Here is a 14,626-nt window from a genome sequence, read left to right as displayed (position 1 = left end):
TGTCACTTTAAATTTTGAGGAGATCTGTGCACATGCGTAGTAGAATCCTCCATTGGTGGGGTTGGGGTGTCCATTCACTCAGGCATTCCCTCTAGTCACCAGAATGCAGACAGCGAGAGACCAATGAACAGATACCAAAAAAAGAATGTCCACATCTGTATCTCCGCGGTTCTGTCAGGCGTTCATGGCTATTCTGATCCTTCTCCCACTTACTCTCTACCATGATGGCGGCTCCAGGAGTAGCTGAGCATCTTAAATTAGAAAGCAATGGATTTCTTGATTCTGCTACAATTTCCCCTATCTGTACACTTTCCAATCTTCTAAATATTCCTTTATATGTGGTTCAGAGTTCTAGCACCATCCACTGAGCCTGCTTGGTCCTGTATTCTGTGTTGTTAGAGTAAGATAAAATATAGGAAAAAACTGAAAATCATAAAGACCAGGTATACTGGTCAAACAGAGACTGGTGAAATCTTGAGACTGTGGCCCTTGGTCAGCCTTCAGGTATGGAACTGAAAGAAACCATCCCTGTGACTCAATTTTCAACCAAGGAATAAATAAGTATATAAGGACAACAGGAGCCCTGGTATGGCGCTGTAGGATAAGCATTGGACCACAAGGCTGGTTTGAACTGCAAGGTCAGCAGTTCAAATTGACTAGCCACTCCTTGGAAACCCTGTAGAGGGCCACTATGGGTTGAAACCTACTGGATGGAACTAAACAACAGCATAGGGAAGACAACAACACCAGTGAGGTATACACACCATAAAATGGTCAACCATTTGAGATCAAAAGGGCTGCATTTACTTAGGGACAAAATTTAGAAGCATTGGTAAAAAAGAAGGAATGGAAGCAAGAAACGCAGGGAGGACGTGGAGTAAGTGATGTGACGTTGAGGTGTTTACAACCATTGAGTTGAAATGAAGTATATGGTTTATTGAATGTAAAACTGATGATCTCTGTAAACCTTTACTTAATTCACAATAAAACTTTAAAATAAAATACCACCTCCAAGTAATAAATGTTAGCTGCTGTACAAAGTTTTCTGTACATGAAGTCAGCATGTTTTACAGTGTAAAACAAAGACCTATAGTGAATCTCTTCACAACCTATACCATTCTCATTTCCAGGTCCTTCCATTCATACTGCCTGGTCAGCTTCTTTCCTTGGGGACAGCTTACCCATAATTATCCATTGCTCTTCCTTGTCTTAAGGAGCTCTGGTAGCGTAGTGGTTACGAATCGGGCTGCAAACCTTAAGGTCAGCGGTTTGAAACTACCAGCCGCTGCATGGGAGAAAGATGAGACTTTCTACTCCCGTAAGGATTTACACCCTCGGAAACCCTGTTACAGGGTCGCTATGGGTTAGAACCGACTCAATGGCACTTAACAACAACAACAACAACATTCCTTGTCTTAAGTTCTTGGTTTTTCTTATATTTTTGTTATTTAAGTTATCCTTTTATTATTACTATGTTTGTATGTTTGTTTTTATTATTAGTCAAGTTATCCATTGATTTTTTATTTTTAATCCATCTGCACAGAAATGGTATGCTGGAACCTTGACTGAGCTTATAGTTAATAAACAGATACTGACATGTCTATGAAAATAGAAACAGGCAATCTGTTAATGTTGCTGTTAGCTGTCATTGAGTTAGTTCCAACTCAAAGCCCATGTACAGCAGAAGGAACCACTGCCCGATCCTGCACCATCCTAACAATGCTGATGTTTGAGTCCATCTGTGAAACAATACACTTTTTCCCTAAACTCAACTCCAGAGGTATAAGGACAGTTGTGTCTCATAGCTTTTACACCCTCAGTGTGCCATGAGGAAAAGACCAAATAAATCAGGCCCATTTACATGAACAAAGGATCACATAGCAGCCACCTAGGAAAATTGTATGTGCTAGTGGATAAGCAGATTAGCAATAAAGATACCCTGAACCCATACTTAGATCATAGCTGAATTCCACTCTACTCCACTGGCCAGGAGCAAGAGTAAACCATAAAACTCATGGAAATCGCCTCTGTAAAATCAGCCAAACCAATGGCTCAGAAGTCAGTTCATAGAGTTCCAGGTCCTACTTTCTCCCTGCCTTCTGAAGGGAATAACTTTTCTCCCCATTTAACAACAAATCCTTTTTTCTTTTCAGCATCTGCAGAAAAAGCATTCAGACTAACATGAGTGAAACCCTGTGTTTCTCTACAGGTGGTGACTTTCGATGCCAGGGGAGTAAGTGGTCATATCAATCACATTGCTCTTCATGTGGCCGTGAGGTATGCTGCTCTGGGGGACAGAGGTGGGACAAGGTTTGTCCAGTTGCTTAGTGTGTAAAGTTTCTTAAGTACTATGCCCATGAACATACTATTGAATTATTAGAGCAGTTGTTGGCTGTGTCTCCTCTGGGAGAAATTTACTTCAAAACTTACTATTAGGAATGCTTATTTCCTAAACAGATAAACTTTTTAACTCCATTGAATACTACAAATGGGGTAACTGATATTATCTCCCTCTTTGTTTTGGCCACAGAAAACTTTTAGGGCCAACTTGACAGTCCCTTGTAACCCAGGTACAAGATTTTAAGGACATGGTACAGGACTCTGCAAGGAGCCATTGCAACGCAGCAGTTAAGTGCTCAGCTGCTAACCCAAAGCTTGGTGGATAGAACCCACTCAGTGAGTTTGTCAAAGAAAGATCTGACAATCTGTTTCCATAAAGATCACAGCCAAGAGAACCCTGTGTGGGAATTCTCCTTTGTCATACAGGCTTGCTGTGAGTTAGCAATGCACTTAATGGCACCCAGCAAGACAAGACTGCAGATGGAGATCCCTCTTGGCTTCCTCTGTTTCCTTTCCTTATTCTCACTGATTTTGTTACCCTCATTGTACATTTTGTACAGCGTCTCAAGTCTTTCTTCGGAGAAGAAGGACATACATACATGACATGTATGTATTTTCATTTGTTCTTCACACCCATTCTGTTTCACAGATGGTTAGCTGCAGTTTACCAGTAACAAGATTGAACTTCAAAAATACTGACTGATTTATTAGGGTCATACAAGCATATACCATGTTTCCTGTCTTCAAGAGAATGCTTCTCCTAGGCCTGAGAAAGGAAAGGGGCAACGTGAGTGAAGGACTTAATCTTGTAATCATCTATATGTTCCCAGCATTTTCACACTGGTACAGTGACGTATGTGAAGTTGGACCTCAGCTATCATTAAGTCCAACCACTTCATTTTGCTGAGGCAGAGAAGTGGTTTGCTCAAATTTACAAGGTTATCCAAAGGCAGAAGCAGGCTTAGAATCCAGGATGCCTGGATCTCTGCTCAGCGCTCTGTCTGCTGCAATGTGATAGCCAATTCAGCGTGAGTGCTCTCCAGTCTTGTCCCTAATCTGTATGTCACTTCCTGAAAGATGGTGACGATCACTCCCTACAGATTTTTCCCAGAGAGATCTTCCTATTTCCTAGACTGGAATGAGGGGAGATAAAAATGTTTTCCCTAATAAATCCTAAAAAAACCTGTAACTTCCTGTCTCCATCAGAGGGTCCCACTGTAGAGATACGTAGTGCTAGTTGTGTTAGGCCCCTTCAAATTCAGGAAAGACATATATCCCAGTTGAGGTCAGTGATGAAGTTTTTTATGAAGAGCAAGGAAAAATGAGATAGTCTAAGAGCAGTTTTTCTGCCATGGTTACTCAGAGTTTAGGCTGCCAAGACCAGAGTGGACAGCAGGCCGCATAGAGACCAGGAACAATGGTTCAACCTCATACCAGGTGCACACTGAGCCTTTCATTTTCACCCACTTTACACCGCACCAGAGAAAGGGTCATATTGGATGAGGATGCAGAGAAACCTCAGTGGGTGGGAGTGCAGGCTAACTGAGATCACTTTGCTGGGTCTGATCACTGATCCACTCACCACCCAAGTGCCCTCATTTCATTCCAAGCAGAGAACCCAAGTAGACAACTTCATGCAGACAGGATTGCTGGAGCCATTTGCCTCAGAAAACACTGTGACTCCAAAGGTTTTCAGTGTTTCTGGAACTTCTCCATACACTAAACTAGAGTCACTGTACTTGAGAGGAAACAATATATTCATATGGCCAAGATCTCTTCAACTTACCATCCATACTACTTTGAAAATGTCCTTACAGCCCTTCCCTGACCCTCTACCCCCACCTATACTCCCAGGGGAGTTCACTGTGCCAATTTCCCTAGAAGCATCTCACTCCTTCCCCCCCAAAAAGTCCTCCTATACCAGTATCCAAGTCCTGTGTGGGTTGTGGGATAATACACTGGACTGCAAGGTTGGTTTGAACCACAAGGTCAGTGGTTCAAGCTCACCAGCTCTGCTCCTTGGAAACCCTGTTCAGGGTCACTATGAGTTGGAACCGACTTGATGGCACTTGGAACAACAACAACAGACCAGTTTAACGCTAGGTAAAGTGGAAAGTCAGCAAAAAAGAGGAAGACCCCCAACGAGAATGGATTGGCACAATGGCAGCAGTAATGGACTCAAGCTAAAGTATTGTGAGAATGGCACAGAACCAGGCAGTGTTTGGTTCTGTTGTAAATAAGGTCACTGAGTTGAAACCAACTCGACAGCACCTAACAACAATGAGCCAGTATTTTATATAATATCCCATTAAAGCCTTCTGAGCTTATCCCTGCCTCTTTGTAGCTCCCTAACTACTATGTATATTTTCCTGAAACATGGTTTAGATTTTATGGTTCTTCCCAGTTAGTTCCCTGCTTACTAGGATCATAGTTGTGTTGAGACCTGCTTTTCTATTCTTAGCCTTTCATCCTCCATCCACTCATGTCTGACCCCATCTTCTCTCCTTCTCTAACTGGGATTCTTCTTTCTCCCATCTCTCTGTGGCTCTTCTAGTTTGCTCAGCCTAAGCATTTGTCCTTTCTGTATCTGAATTAGAGTCTCCTTCCAGCTCACTCTGCAAAAGTGAGACTCCTCCCCATCATTCTCAGAGTGGCTGACAGCTTTACCTAGACGCTGAAGTCCATTTGTGATCCTGAGTTAGAAGCAAGTGTGACTTGGAAACTATTTGACCTCTTAGAGTTTTAGTTTTGTCATGTGAGAATATTCACAGCTAACCTGTCAGATTGTGTTGAGGAAAAAAGATAAGATGGTCGTGGTGTGGCACTGTGAGATAAGCACTGGACTGAAGATCAGTTTGAATCGCAAGGTCGGTGGTTTAAATTCACCAGCCACTCCTTGGAAACCCTATAAGGGTCACTATGAGTTGGAACTGACTCAAAGGCACTTAACAACAACAACAAGCAGTAAACAGGACTCCTGGTGTGCTGTAGGATCAGCACTGGACTGCAAACCACAACGTCTGCGGTTGAAACCCACCAGCTGCTCCTCAGAAACACTATACAGGGTTTAGAACCAACTCAGTGACACTTAACAACAAGAAGCAGTAAACGGAGTCCCAGTGTGGCACTGTAGAATAAGTACTAGACTCCTAAACCCACCACTCACTCCTCAGAAACCTTTTATAGCGTTGCTATCAGTTGGAACCAACTGCACGGCACTTAACAACAACAATGAACAGTAAACAGTGTGTCTTCTTCCATTCCTTTTTACATGCTCACTGGCCCTCTCTTTTGTACTCTTTTACATGATTGCTTGGGCTTTACACGGAAGTTCCCAGGAGTATTTCTGTCAAGAAAACAAAAGCAAAGCAGATTCAGAACCAGGGAAAACAATTGCCAACAATGCAACCACTCCACAAATTACAGGAACATGCCCTGGAAGAGGCAGCCCAAAGACTACTGTATCATTTCCACTGTTCCACAGCTCAAGGCCAACCTGGTGTTCCAGTCGCTCTAGGAGCTCATCTCAATAACAGAGTGGAGCCTCTATCCAACTGCAATCTCAGTGGGACCCAACAGCCAGCAGAAATGCGAAGGGGACAATGCTTGTCTCATGAGCCACTCCTTTCCCCCTTCTTGAGCCTGAGCTCCATTTGTGAGCTCCATGAGCTCATTCTATCACCAGACCCTCCGCAGTCTGAGCCACCTTCAGACTGCAGGGAATGCCTTTATGGTGATGACATGGCCTCTTCTCTGTAGATTATTGCCAATCCTCCTTAAGGACTTTCATCCTCTCAACACACACAGCAGATGGTGGTGTTCCCTCCATTCCTTCCTGTGCACAGCCCTTCTCCCTTCCTTCTGGGCCTGCCTTCTGCTGCCACACTCTATGGAAACTGCTCTCTCTGCCAAATGACCATAGACTCTCTGGTAGCTAGGTTTGCTTAGGTCCTCAGGAGTCTTGACCGTTCTGTAGTGTTTGACCCTGCCTGTCCCTTATTGATGGTACTTTCACTTCCCTAACATCCACTTGCCCACCTTCTCCTGCTCTCTCTGGCTCCTCTTGGATTTCCTCCAGTGAAGGTCCTTTCATGCTTAGCTTCCCAGAGATTCCCTCCCAAGCCTGGGCTCTCAGGACAGATTATTCTATGCCTTTACATTCTGCCAATTTCAGTTGTATGTATCCATTGCTCACCGCTCTGCTTACCTTAGGCCTTGCATTCCCAATGCTTTACTCAGATGCCTAGACCCCCTCAAACTCAGAATTTTCCAGGGCTCTACTTGGAGAGGGGGGCAAGTTGCCTCTGATCTCAGTATATCTGAAAGGCTGAGAACATTTTTTGTTTGTTTGTTTCTCAGGACTCTGTCAGGCAGTCAGGCCCTTAAATTTATCAGTTTTCTCTCAACTTCTGTAAGAACCAAACTGATTTTACCTGATTTTGCCTACCTAGAGACTGCTTGACTAAACTCTAGTCAGGCTCAGGAAAGCATTTTAAATAGACAAGGCCTCAGTTTTTAGTTCCCTCCAGAGACAAGGTCAATCTCCATTCTGTACATTAGCCTGAACACGTCCTCTAGCTCCAAGAAAATGATATATGTATAAATAGCCAGGCAGCTCAAGGCCAGAGGCCAGATGTTTTCCTTTACCCTAGCCTAAAAACAAAGACCATCAGTCCTGACCAATTAAACTGTAACATCTTATAGTTTGCCAATTGTTAACCAATCCAAAGATTGTAAAGCTGAGAAACCTGAGCTGTTTGAAAACTCTATAAAAACCCTGCAGACAATGAATTCAGGGCTCTTTCCCTATTCCGATGCATCGGATAAGGTTAGAGACCTGGCTGGAGCTTGATTAAACTTCCCTTATGTATTTGCATCTGGTACACAGCTCTTGGGTGGTCTTTGGGGACCCTGAATTCTGGGCATAACACTTCTTCCATTTATCCTCTGCTACCAAGAAGCTCTTTGCCATTAGTATATGTGGTATGGGCGGGGAGCAGGGAATAGTGCTGTACCATCCTTCTTTACCCGCTGCTTCCCAATTACAAAGTCTGGAAGAAACTGAGATCACTGCTGTGGGACCTGCCTCATCCCCACCTCCCACCCACCCCATTAAGGCAGTGATCCCAGAATGACATTACCTGTCACCAGAGGTAAGAGTGGAAGAATCAAAAAGGAGAAAGAAAGTATCAGGGGAAAAATGTCAATGAACATTAAAAATAAAAACAACAGAAAAAAACATTCCCCCCCCCCACTCCCATTATAATTTCAAGAGACAAATTTGGAAGAGTTCAGCATAGTTACCTTCATCTCTAATGGTCAAAAAGCTTTGGCTAAGCACTCCCTAAACTATTAGGCAGCCCCTGGATTGGCTGTCCTCCAGCAGGATGCCCACACTGGACCCTTCAGCTGTAGCCAGAGGTCCATGTGGTGATTTATGCAAAAGAAACTAACTGGAAACCTACTGGGAAGGGACCCCCCCCCCACACACACACACACACACACATATTGTTCTGTAAGGCTCCTTTGTTAACCACAAAGGAATAGCTGACTCTTTCTATCTTCTTCCTTCCATCAGGACCCTGCACTCAGAGGGGAGATTGCCTAAAGGTAAGGCTTATCCCTTTTACAAAAGGTTGGTAATTACTGTCCCTCTAAGAAACTCAGAGTGAAATTTGCAAATACACTGAGAGTTGCCCCAGGCCAGCTGAAAGGAGTGTAGGGACAGCTCAGCCACAGAGAAAAACCGAGGCTCAGAGAAATTAAAGGGATTTTCCCAAGTTTATCAGTTCTTTAAGGAGCTCTGGTAGCGTAGTGGTTATGAATTGGGCTGCAAACTACAAGGTCAGCAGTTCGAAACTACCAGCTGTTCCACGGGAGAAAGATGAGGCTTTCTGCTCTCGTAAAGATTTGTTGTTAGGTGCCATAGAGTTGGTACCGACTCATAGCACCCCTATATAGAACAAAACACTGCCCTATCCTGGGCCAACCTCACTATCATTGCCATACTTGAGCCCATTGGTGCTGCCACTTGGCCAATCCATCTCACTGAGGGTCTTCCTCTTTTTCTCTGACCCTCCACCCTACCAAACTTGATATCCTTCTCCAGTGACTGGTCTCTCCTGGCAATAAGTGCAAAGTATAAGAGACGAAGTTTGGCCATCCTGGCCTCCAAGGAGCACTCTGGCTACACTTCTTCCAACACAGATATGTTTGTTCTTTTGACAGCCCAGGGCACTTTCAGTATTCTCCTCCAATACCATACATAACTCAAAAGCATCAATTTTTCTACAGTCTTCCTTATTCACTGTCCAGCTTTCACATGCATGTGAGGTTATTGAAAATACCATGGCTTGGGTCAGGCGCACCTTAGTCTTCAAGCTGACATCTTTGCTCTTAAACACTTTAAAAAGGTCTTGTGTAGCAGATTTGCCTAATTCAATATGTAATTTGATTTCTTTACTGTTGCTTCCATGAGTGTTGATTGTTGATCCAAGAAGAATGAAGTCCTTGACAACTTCAGTCTTTTCTCTGCTGATAAGGATATTTTTTACTGGTCCAATGGTGAGGAGTTTTGTTTTCTTTACCTTGAGATGCAATCCATAGCGAAACCCTGTACAGGGTCACTGTGAGTCGGAACCGACTCCACGACACATAACCACCACCACCACCAGTTCAGTTCTTTGGACTCTTGTGTGGCGCTGTAGGATCAGCACTGGACTACAAACCACAAGGTCCACAGTTCAAATCCACCAGCTACTCCTCAGAAACCCTATACAGAGTCACTATGAGTCAGAGTCAACTTGATGGCATTTAACAACAACAACAACAACAATCTGTTCTTTAGTGGCAGAGCTGGGACCAGGTCTCTTGCCTGGCAGTACAGAAATTCATGTCTCCATTACCTTGATGAAGTAGCAGATCCTAACCTTTAGAAGCCAACCTCATGCTGAGGGATATAAAAGGGTTAAAGAGTAGCTAGCCAGGTCTTCAATGATCCCTTCTACCTGCTAGAATGATGGGCAAAGAGCAACTTTGGCTCTATGGAGTCATTTGGCAACTCCACAGCCACTTCTTTGAACCACAAGGGCAGGGTAGATACTCAGGGGCAAATGTGCCAGAAAGCAACTAGACTCTTCTACCCTTGCCCCAACAGGGTGTTCTGTGCTCCTGCTTAAGACCGTGAATGTGGTACGCAAGTACATCTCCCTTCTGGATCTGCCCTTTTCTTGGCTTCAGCCTCAGAATGTCCTCTTCGTGCTCACCAGCAAAGAGGTGGCACAGGCTAAGGTAAGGAATGCAAATTTCTGCACACCCAACTCTAGATCTGTTCCCCAGATTATCTCGTTTCTCAAACCCCACCTCTGAAGAGGCCCTACTGAGGACAGCTGTGCTTGTCCCTGAGTTTTAGAACTATATCATATATATTTACTTATATATTTTAAGTGATTTTTCCCTTTTTTTCTAATTATAAAAATAATACACATTAATGCTAGGACATATATAATTTTGCAACAGAAACAATCACCAAAATATATATATGTGGTTATGTTTGCACATATAATGAGAGTGCTTCACAAAGTTAATGGAAAAATAGAATTAAAAGATAAAATTTCCTGTTGACATTTTGAAGCCCCCTCTGGTAGAATAAGCACTGGATGGCTAAGCACAAGGTTGGCAGTTCAAACTCACCACTTGCTCCTTGGAAACCCTATACAGGGTTGCTATGAAAACTTAACAACAACAACATATATATGTGTGTGTGCATGCATACATGTATGTTCATGTATATAATAAAGCACATAGGAACCACAGTTACAGACAATTCTTAGATCTAATCCAACACTTCATGGGATTAGATATCTGGGTTTGAAGCCTTAGGACCATATCTTGTGGGACAACTGGGTCAATTGGCATAATATAGTTCATAAAGCGTTTGTTCTACATTCTAATTTGTTGAGTAGTGTCTAGAGTCTTAAAACCTTGTGGCCATCTAAGACACAACTATCAGTCTCTTCCCAATTGGAGTAAAAAAGAAAGAAGGAAACCAAACACTATGGGAAGAAACTAGTCTATAGGACTAACAGACCAGAAAAAATAGATGGCGGCCAGCAACCATTAACATTCATTCTGATCAGGAACACAATAGATGGATCCTAACAGAAAGGGAGAAAAATGTAGAACAGAACTCAGATTTTTACAAAGAATTAGTGGACTAGTTGAAACTATAGGAGTCCTGAGACTATCGACCTGAGATACCCCATAAGGTCACCTTTGGCCAAATAACAAATTTGCTAATAAAATAATATTACCAGTGAATACTACACACCTTTAAAAAACCATCTATAAAAGACTAAATGATCAACAATTAACTCTAAAGCAAAGATGAAAGGTTAAGGAAACAGGGAAAACAACTTACTGGAAACAGAACATCCTGAATGGAATTAATGAGAATGTTGATACATTGTGGAAAAGTTAACCAATGTCACTGAATAATTTATGTAGTAATTGTTAAATGAAAAGGTAATTTTCTGTATACGTTTGTACTGAAAACATAATAAATGTTATTCAAAAAATACTGACAATAATGAGGTAAAGTAAAAGGTATAAAATGAACTGAGTAGGGATAAAGACAGAGTAAAAGTCAGGATATATATTGATTTTAAACAACAAATACTCAGAAGTATAAAGTATTGGATTACTGATATGTTCAACAAATGGAAAATACATTTCAAAAGCATTATATGTGAAAGACAGACACAAAAGAGATATACGGTATGACTCCATTTATGTAACATTCTAGAAAAGGAAAATCTTACCTAACACAACAGAAAATTATTCAGTGCTTGTCTGGAGCTGGAGGTGTTGACTCTAAAGAGGCACAAGAAAATATATGAGGTGACAGAATTTTTTTTTTTTTAATCTAGGTGGTGGTTACTTATTTGTGTATACATTTACAAGAACTCATTGAAATGTATCCTTACAATGGGTGCATTTTATTATATATAAATTATTATCTCAGTTGATGCATATCTTTGTATATTTTCAATAACAACAAAAAATAATATTGACAAATTATAATAATACATGCTAAGAAAGGTAAATATACATGCTCATTATAGAAAATCTGAAATTAGAGTATCCAAAAGAAAATAAAAATGATCTGCAATCCCATCACTCAGAAGTAATTGTTAACATGTTAGGCAATTTCCTTCTACTGTTTTTATGTTTATATATATACATTCATAACATATGTATTTTGTTGTTGTTGTTGTTAAGTGCCGTCGAGTCGGTTCCGACCCATAGCGTATAGATATATTTTAATGGAATTACACAGTCCTTACTATTCACCAGCTGCTGTAACAATATATAATAATATATAATAAAAAATTAAAAAAACTATTTTCTCCTGTGTCGTTAAGAATTCTGCAGAGAGAATTGTAGTGATTGCCTGTTACTCATTATATGAGGTGTTGTATAATTGAACCATAAAATATGTAATGAGTGCTAGTGCCAAGCCGTGGGCATCTTCCAGAACATCACGTGCCACAAGACCAGGAGCAAGAGAAAGCCCAACCACAGAAGCGGAAGTGTGAACTGGGACACCCATGGCCAACACTCCTGCCGCATAAACACAGTTCACATGAGAGGAGGCAGCAAGAAGTTCCAGACCCTCAGGCTGGACATGGGGAACTTCTCCTGAGCTCTGAGTGTTGTACTCACAAAACAAGGATCATCAGTGTTGTCTGTAGTACATCCAATAATGAACTGGTCCTCACCCAGACCAAGGTGGAGAACTGCAGTGTGCCCATTGTACCAGCAGTAGTATGAGTTACACTGTGCAGTGTCCCTGGGCCACCAGAAGGGAGACAAACTGACTCCTAAAGAGGAAGAGATGTTAAAGGAAAAGCAATGGGGAAAAATTCAGAAAAAGCAATGGAAAATATTCAGATGAAAGGAAAAAGAATGCAAAAACTGACAGTCTCCTGGAGAAGCAGTTAGACAGAGCCAGCTTCTTGTGTGCATCGCTTCAGGACCAGGCCAGTGTGGCTGAGAAGATGGCTGTGTGCTAGAGGGCAAGGAGCTGGAGTCAGTATGAAAATATGAAGACCAGAAAGGCAAATTAGTCCTCCAGCACTTGTATTAAAGGTGTTTATTCTAAAATATATGTGCATGTGTGTGTAATGAAGTCCTCATTAATGGACATTTTTATTTACCAATTTTCACTGTTCCACACAGAGTAGATTTCCCAGCTTCAGTCTAAGAGGAATTCAGAACTTCGAGAGGTTTCTCTATGTAGAGTAGGCTGACCACTAGAAACCTACCTGCCTGCCAAGAAAGCACTAGACCTAAGGAACGCTCTTAGCAGTCAGTGGGTACCATTAGAGGTGGGGAAGCGATGGGTCAAGCGAATCACTCCAGTTTGTCTTCCGAAGTGTTGTTTTTGTTGTCCAACTCATGGTGACCCTCTGTGTGCAGAGTGGAACTACTATGTAGGGTTTTGGAAACAGCCACTCTGATGCACCTCCGGGTGGGCTCAAACCAACAACCTTTAGGCTTTTATTGTGAATTGATTGACATGGGAGAACATCGATTTTGTACTCATCCTATCATGTTTCATTTCTTAGCAATGATTACAATCCCCTGATGCATCATCATTCAGCAGTATTTGCTTCTATTCCGTCTGGTTGGTTGTTTGGTTGGTTGGTTTTGATATACACAGAAACACTCAAGGATATATAATCATTTAAACTACCCAAGGACACATTCTACAGGCCTGCCTCCTGGCTGCCAGCACATACCCTTTCTCTTTGCATGAGTCTAGAATCCTCAGCTGCTCTGTCTCTTCCATAATTCATTCATTTCTGTTCTTATATTTCAGCCCTTATATTTATTTATAGTACTTTGTTCTTATTTTAATTTCCATAAAGCTTTTGTTTTCATTTTCAGACCTAAAAACAAATAGTTTCCTATAATTAATTTTCTTCAAAGCACACTTATTTTCCTTTTATAGCACCTCACAAGTTTTGATACGTAGTTCTACTGTTGTTCAGTTATATATATTTTATAGTTTGCATAGTAACTTCCTCTTTAATCCACAAGATTTTTAGGGTACATTTTAGAGTATATGTGTATGTATGTAAAATCTTTTTATTGTTGATTTCTAATTGTTTCATAGTCAGTAAATATGGTTCTGTAATACTGATTTTTTAAAATTTTCTTGGAATTTCCTTAGTGGCCAGTTCATAATCAAATTTTTTATTTTTTAAAATTCTGGAATATAAATAAAGAGCTTTATTTCTGAGTTTGGCATCCCATCTGCCCAAGGAACATTTCAATTTATTGATGAAAGAATAAAAAGGGAAACATAGAAACATTCCATCTTTTATGTACAAAATAAGACTATGCATGAGGCACAATTGGTAAATCAGATGATCATCCAGAAAGTGGAGCTACCGGATGTTTTGTGTCCCTAAGAGTGGTCTTCTAGAGTAGACAGTTCCCCTACACTGACCCCCTTTTAGCAGAAAAGATGAGGGTAATGAGGGAAAAGAAAGAAAGACAGAGGAGCGGGAGCTAGTGACATAACACATAGGGTATGACAGAGAAGAGGAGAATGTGACACAGGAGAGGAGGATGTGGACAGGGAGAGGGCATGTAACACAGGAGAGGGGGTTTGACACAGGAGGTAGGGTGACACCAGAGAGAGACCAATGCTGGAGTGAGCTCAGCCTGGAATCCATGGCATTCCCAGCATCTAACACAAATGGCGTCTCTGTTCCAGGTGTTTTATCATTTAAGTTCCTCACTTTCCTGCCCATTGGGCCAGAGGCTTCCACATAGAGGTTGGCCTGAAAAAGGAATGAAATACAATGTGAAGCCAAGGCACTCAGTCTACTCAGAACAATCCACAGCTTTAGATTCATAATCAATTTTTGTAAATGTTAACATGTGCCTTAAAAAAATGTGTATTTTCATTATGTTGTGTTCAGGAGTCTAGATATAACATGTAGGTAAAGCTAAGTACTTATGTAGGTCAAAATTTGAGTATTCTTACTAATCTTTTGATTTGTATCTCTTTTCTGATACAAGTGTATTAAAATGGATCTGGATTTGCCCATTTATCAATTTTTAGTTTATATGTTTTTGTTGTTAAGTGTGATCAAGTTGGTTCTAACTCATAGCAACCCTGTATTGGGTTTCCAAAGAGTAGCTGGTGAGTTTGAACAACCAACCTTGTGGTTCAAACCAACTTTGTGGTCCAGTGCTTATCCTACAGTGACAT

The 14,626-nt window shown here is 41.4% G+C and overlaps 1 protein-coding gene and 1 pseudogene across 1 annotated transcript in view; both read left to right on the top strand.

The window, feature by feature from the left end:
- Positions 1–14,626, top strand: part of PIGL (phosphatidylinositol glycan anchor biosynthesis, class L) — an 80,670-nt gene that overhangs the window by 48,776 nt on the left and 17,268 nt on the right. Inside the window, exons 4-6 of the mRNA XM_006875905.1 lie at positions 2,210–2,277; positions 7,919–7,950; positions 9,497–9,630. Of these exons, the coding sequence (XP_006875967.1) occupies positions 2,210–2,277; positions 7,919–7,950; positions 9,497–9,630 (234 nt within the window). The remainder of the gene's footprint in view (positions 1–2,209; positions 2,278–7,918; positions 7,951–9,496; positions 9,631–14,626) is intronic.
- Positions 11,450–12,487, top strand: LOC102827752 (annotated as a pseudogene).

The sequence above is a fragment of the Chrysochloris asiatica genome, unplaced genomic scaffold (genome assembly GCF_000296735.1).
Source record: "Chrysochloris asiatica unplaced genomic scaffold, ChrAsi1.0 scaffold00346, whole genome shotgun sequence".
Taxonomy (NCBI): Eukaryota; Metazoa; Chordata; class Mammalia; order Afrosoricida; family Chrysochloridae; genus Chrysochloris; species Chrysochloris asiatica.
The sequence above is the reverse complement of the archived record's forward strand: the minus strand, read 5'-3'. Positions and strand labels throughout refer to the sequence as shown.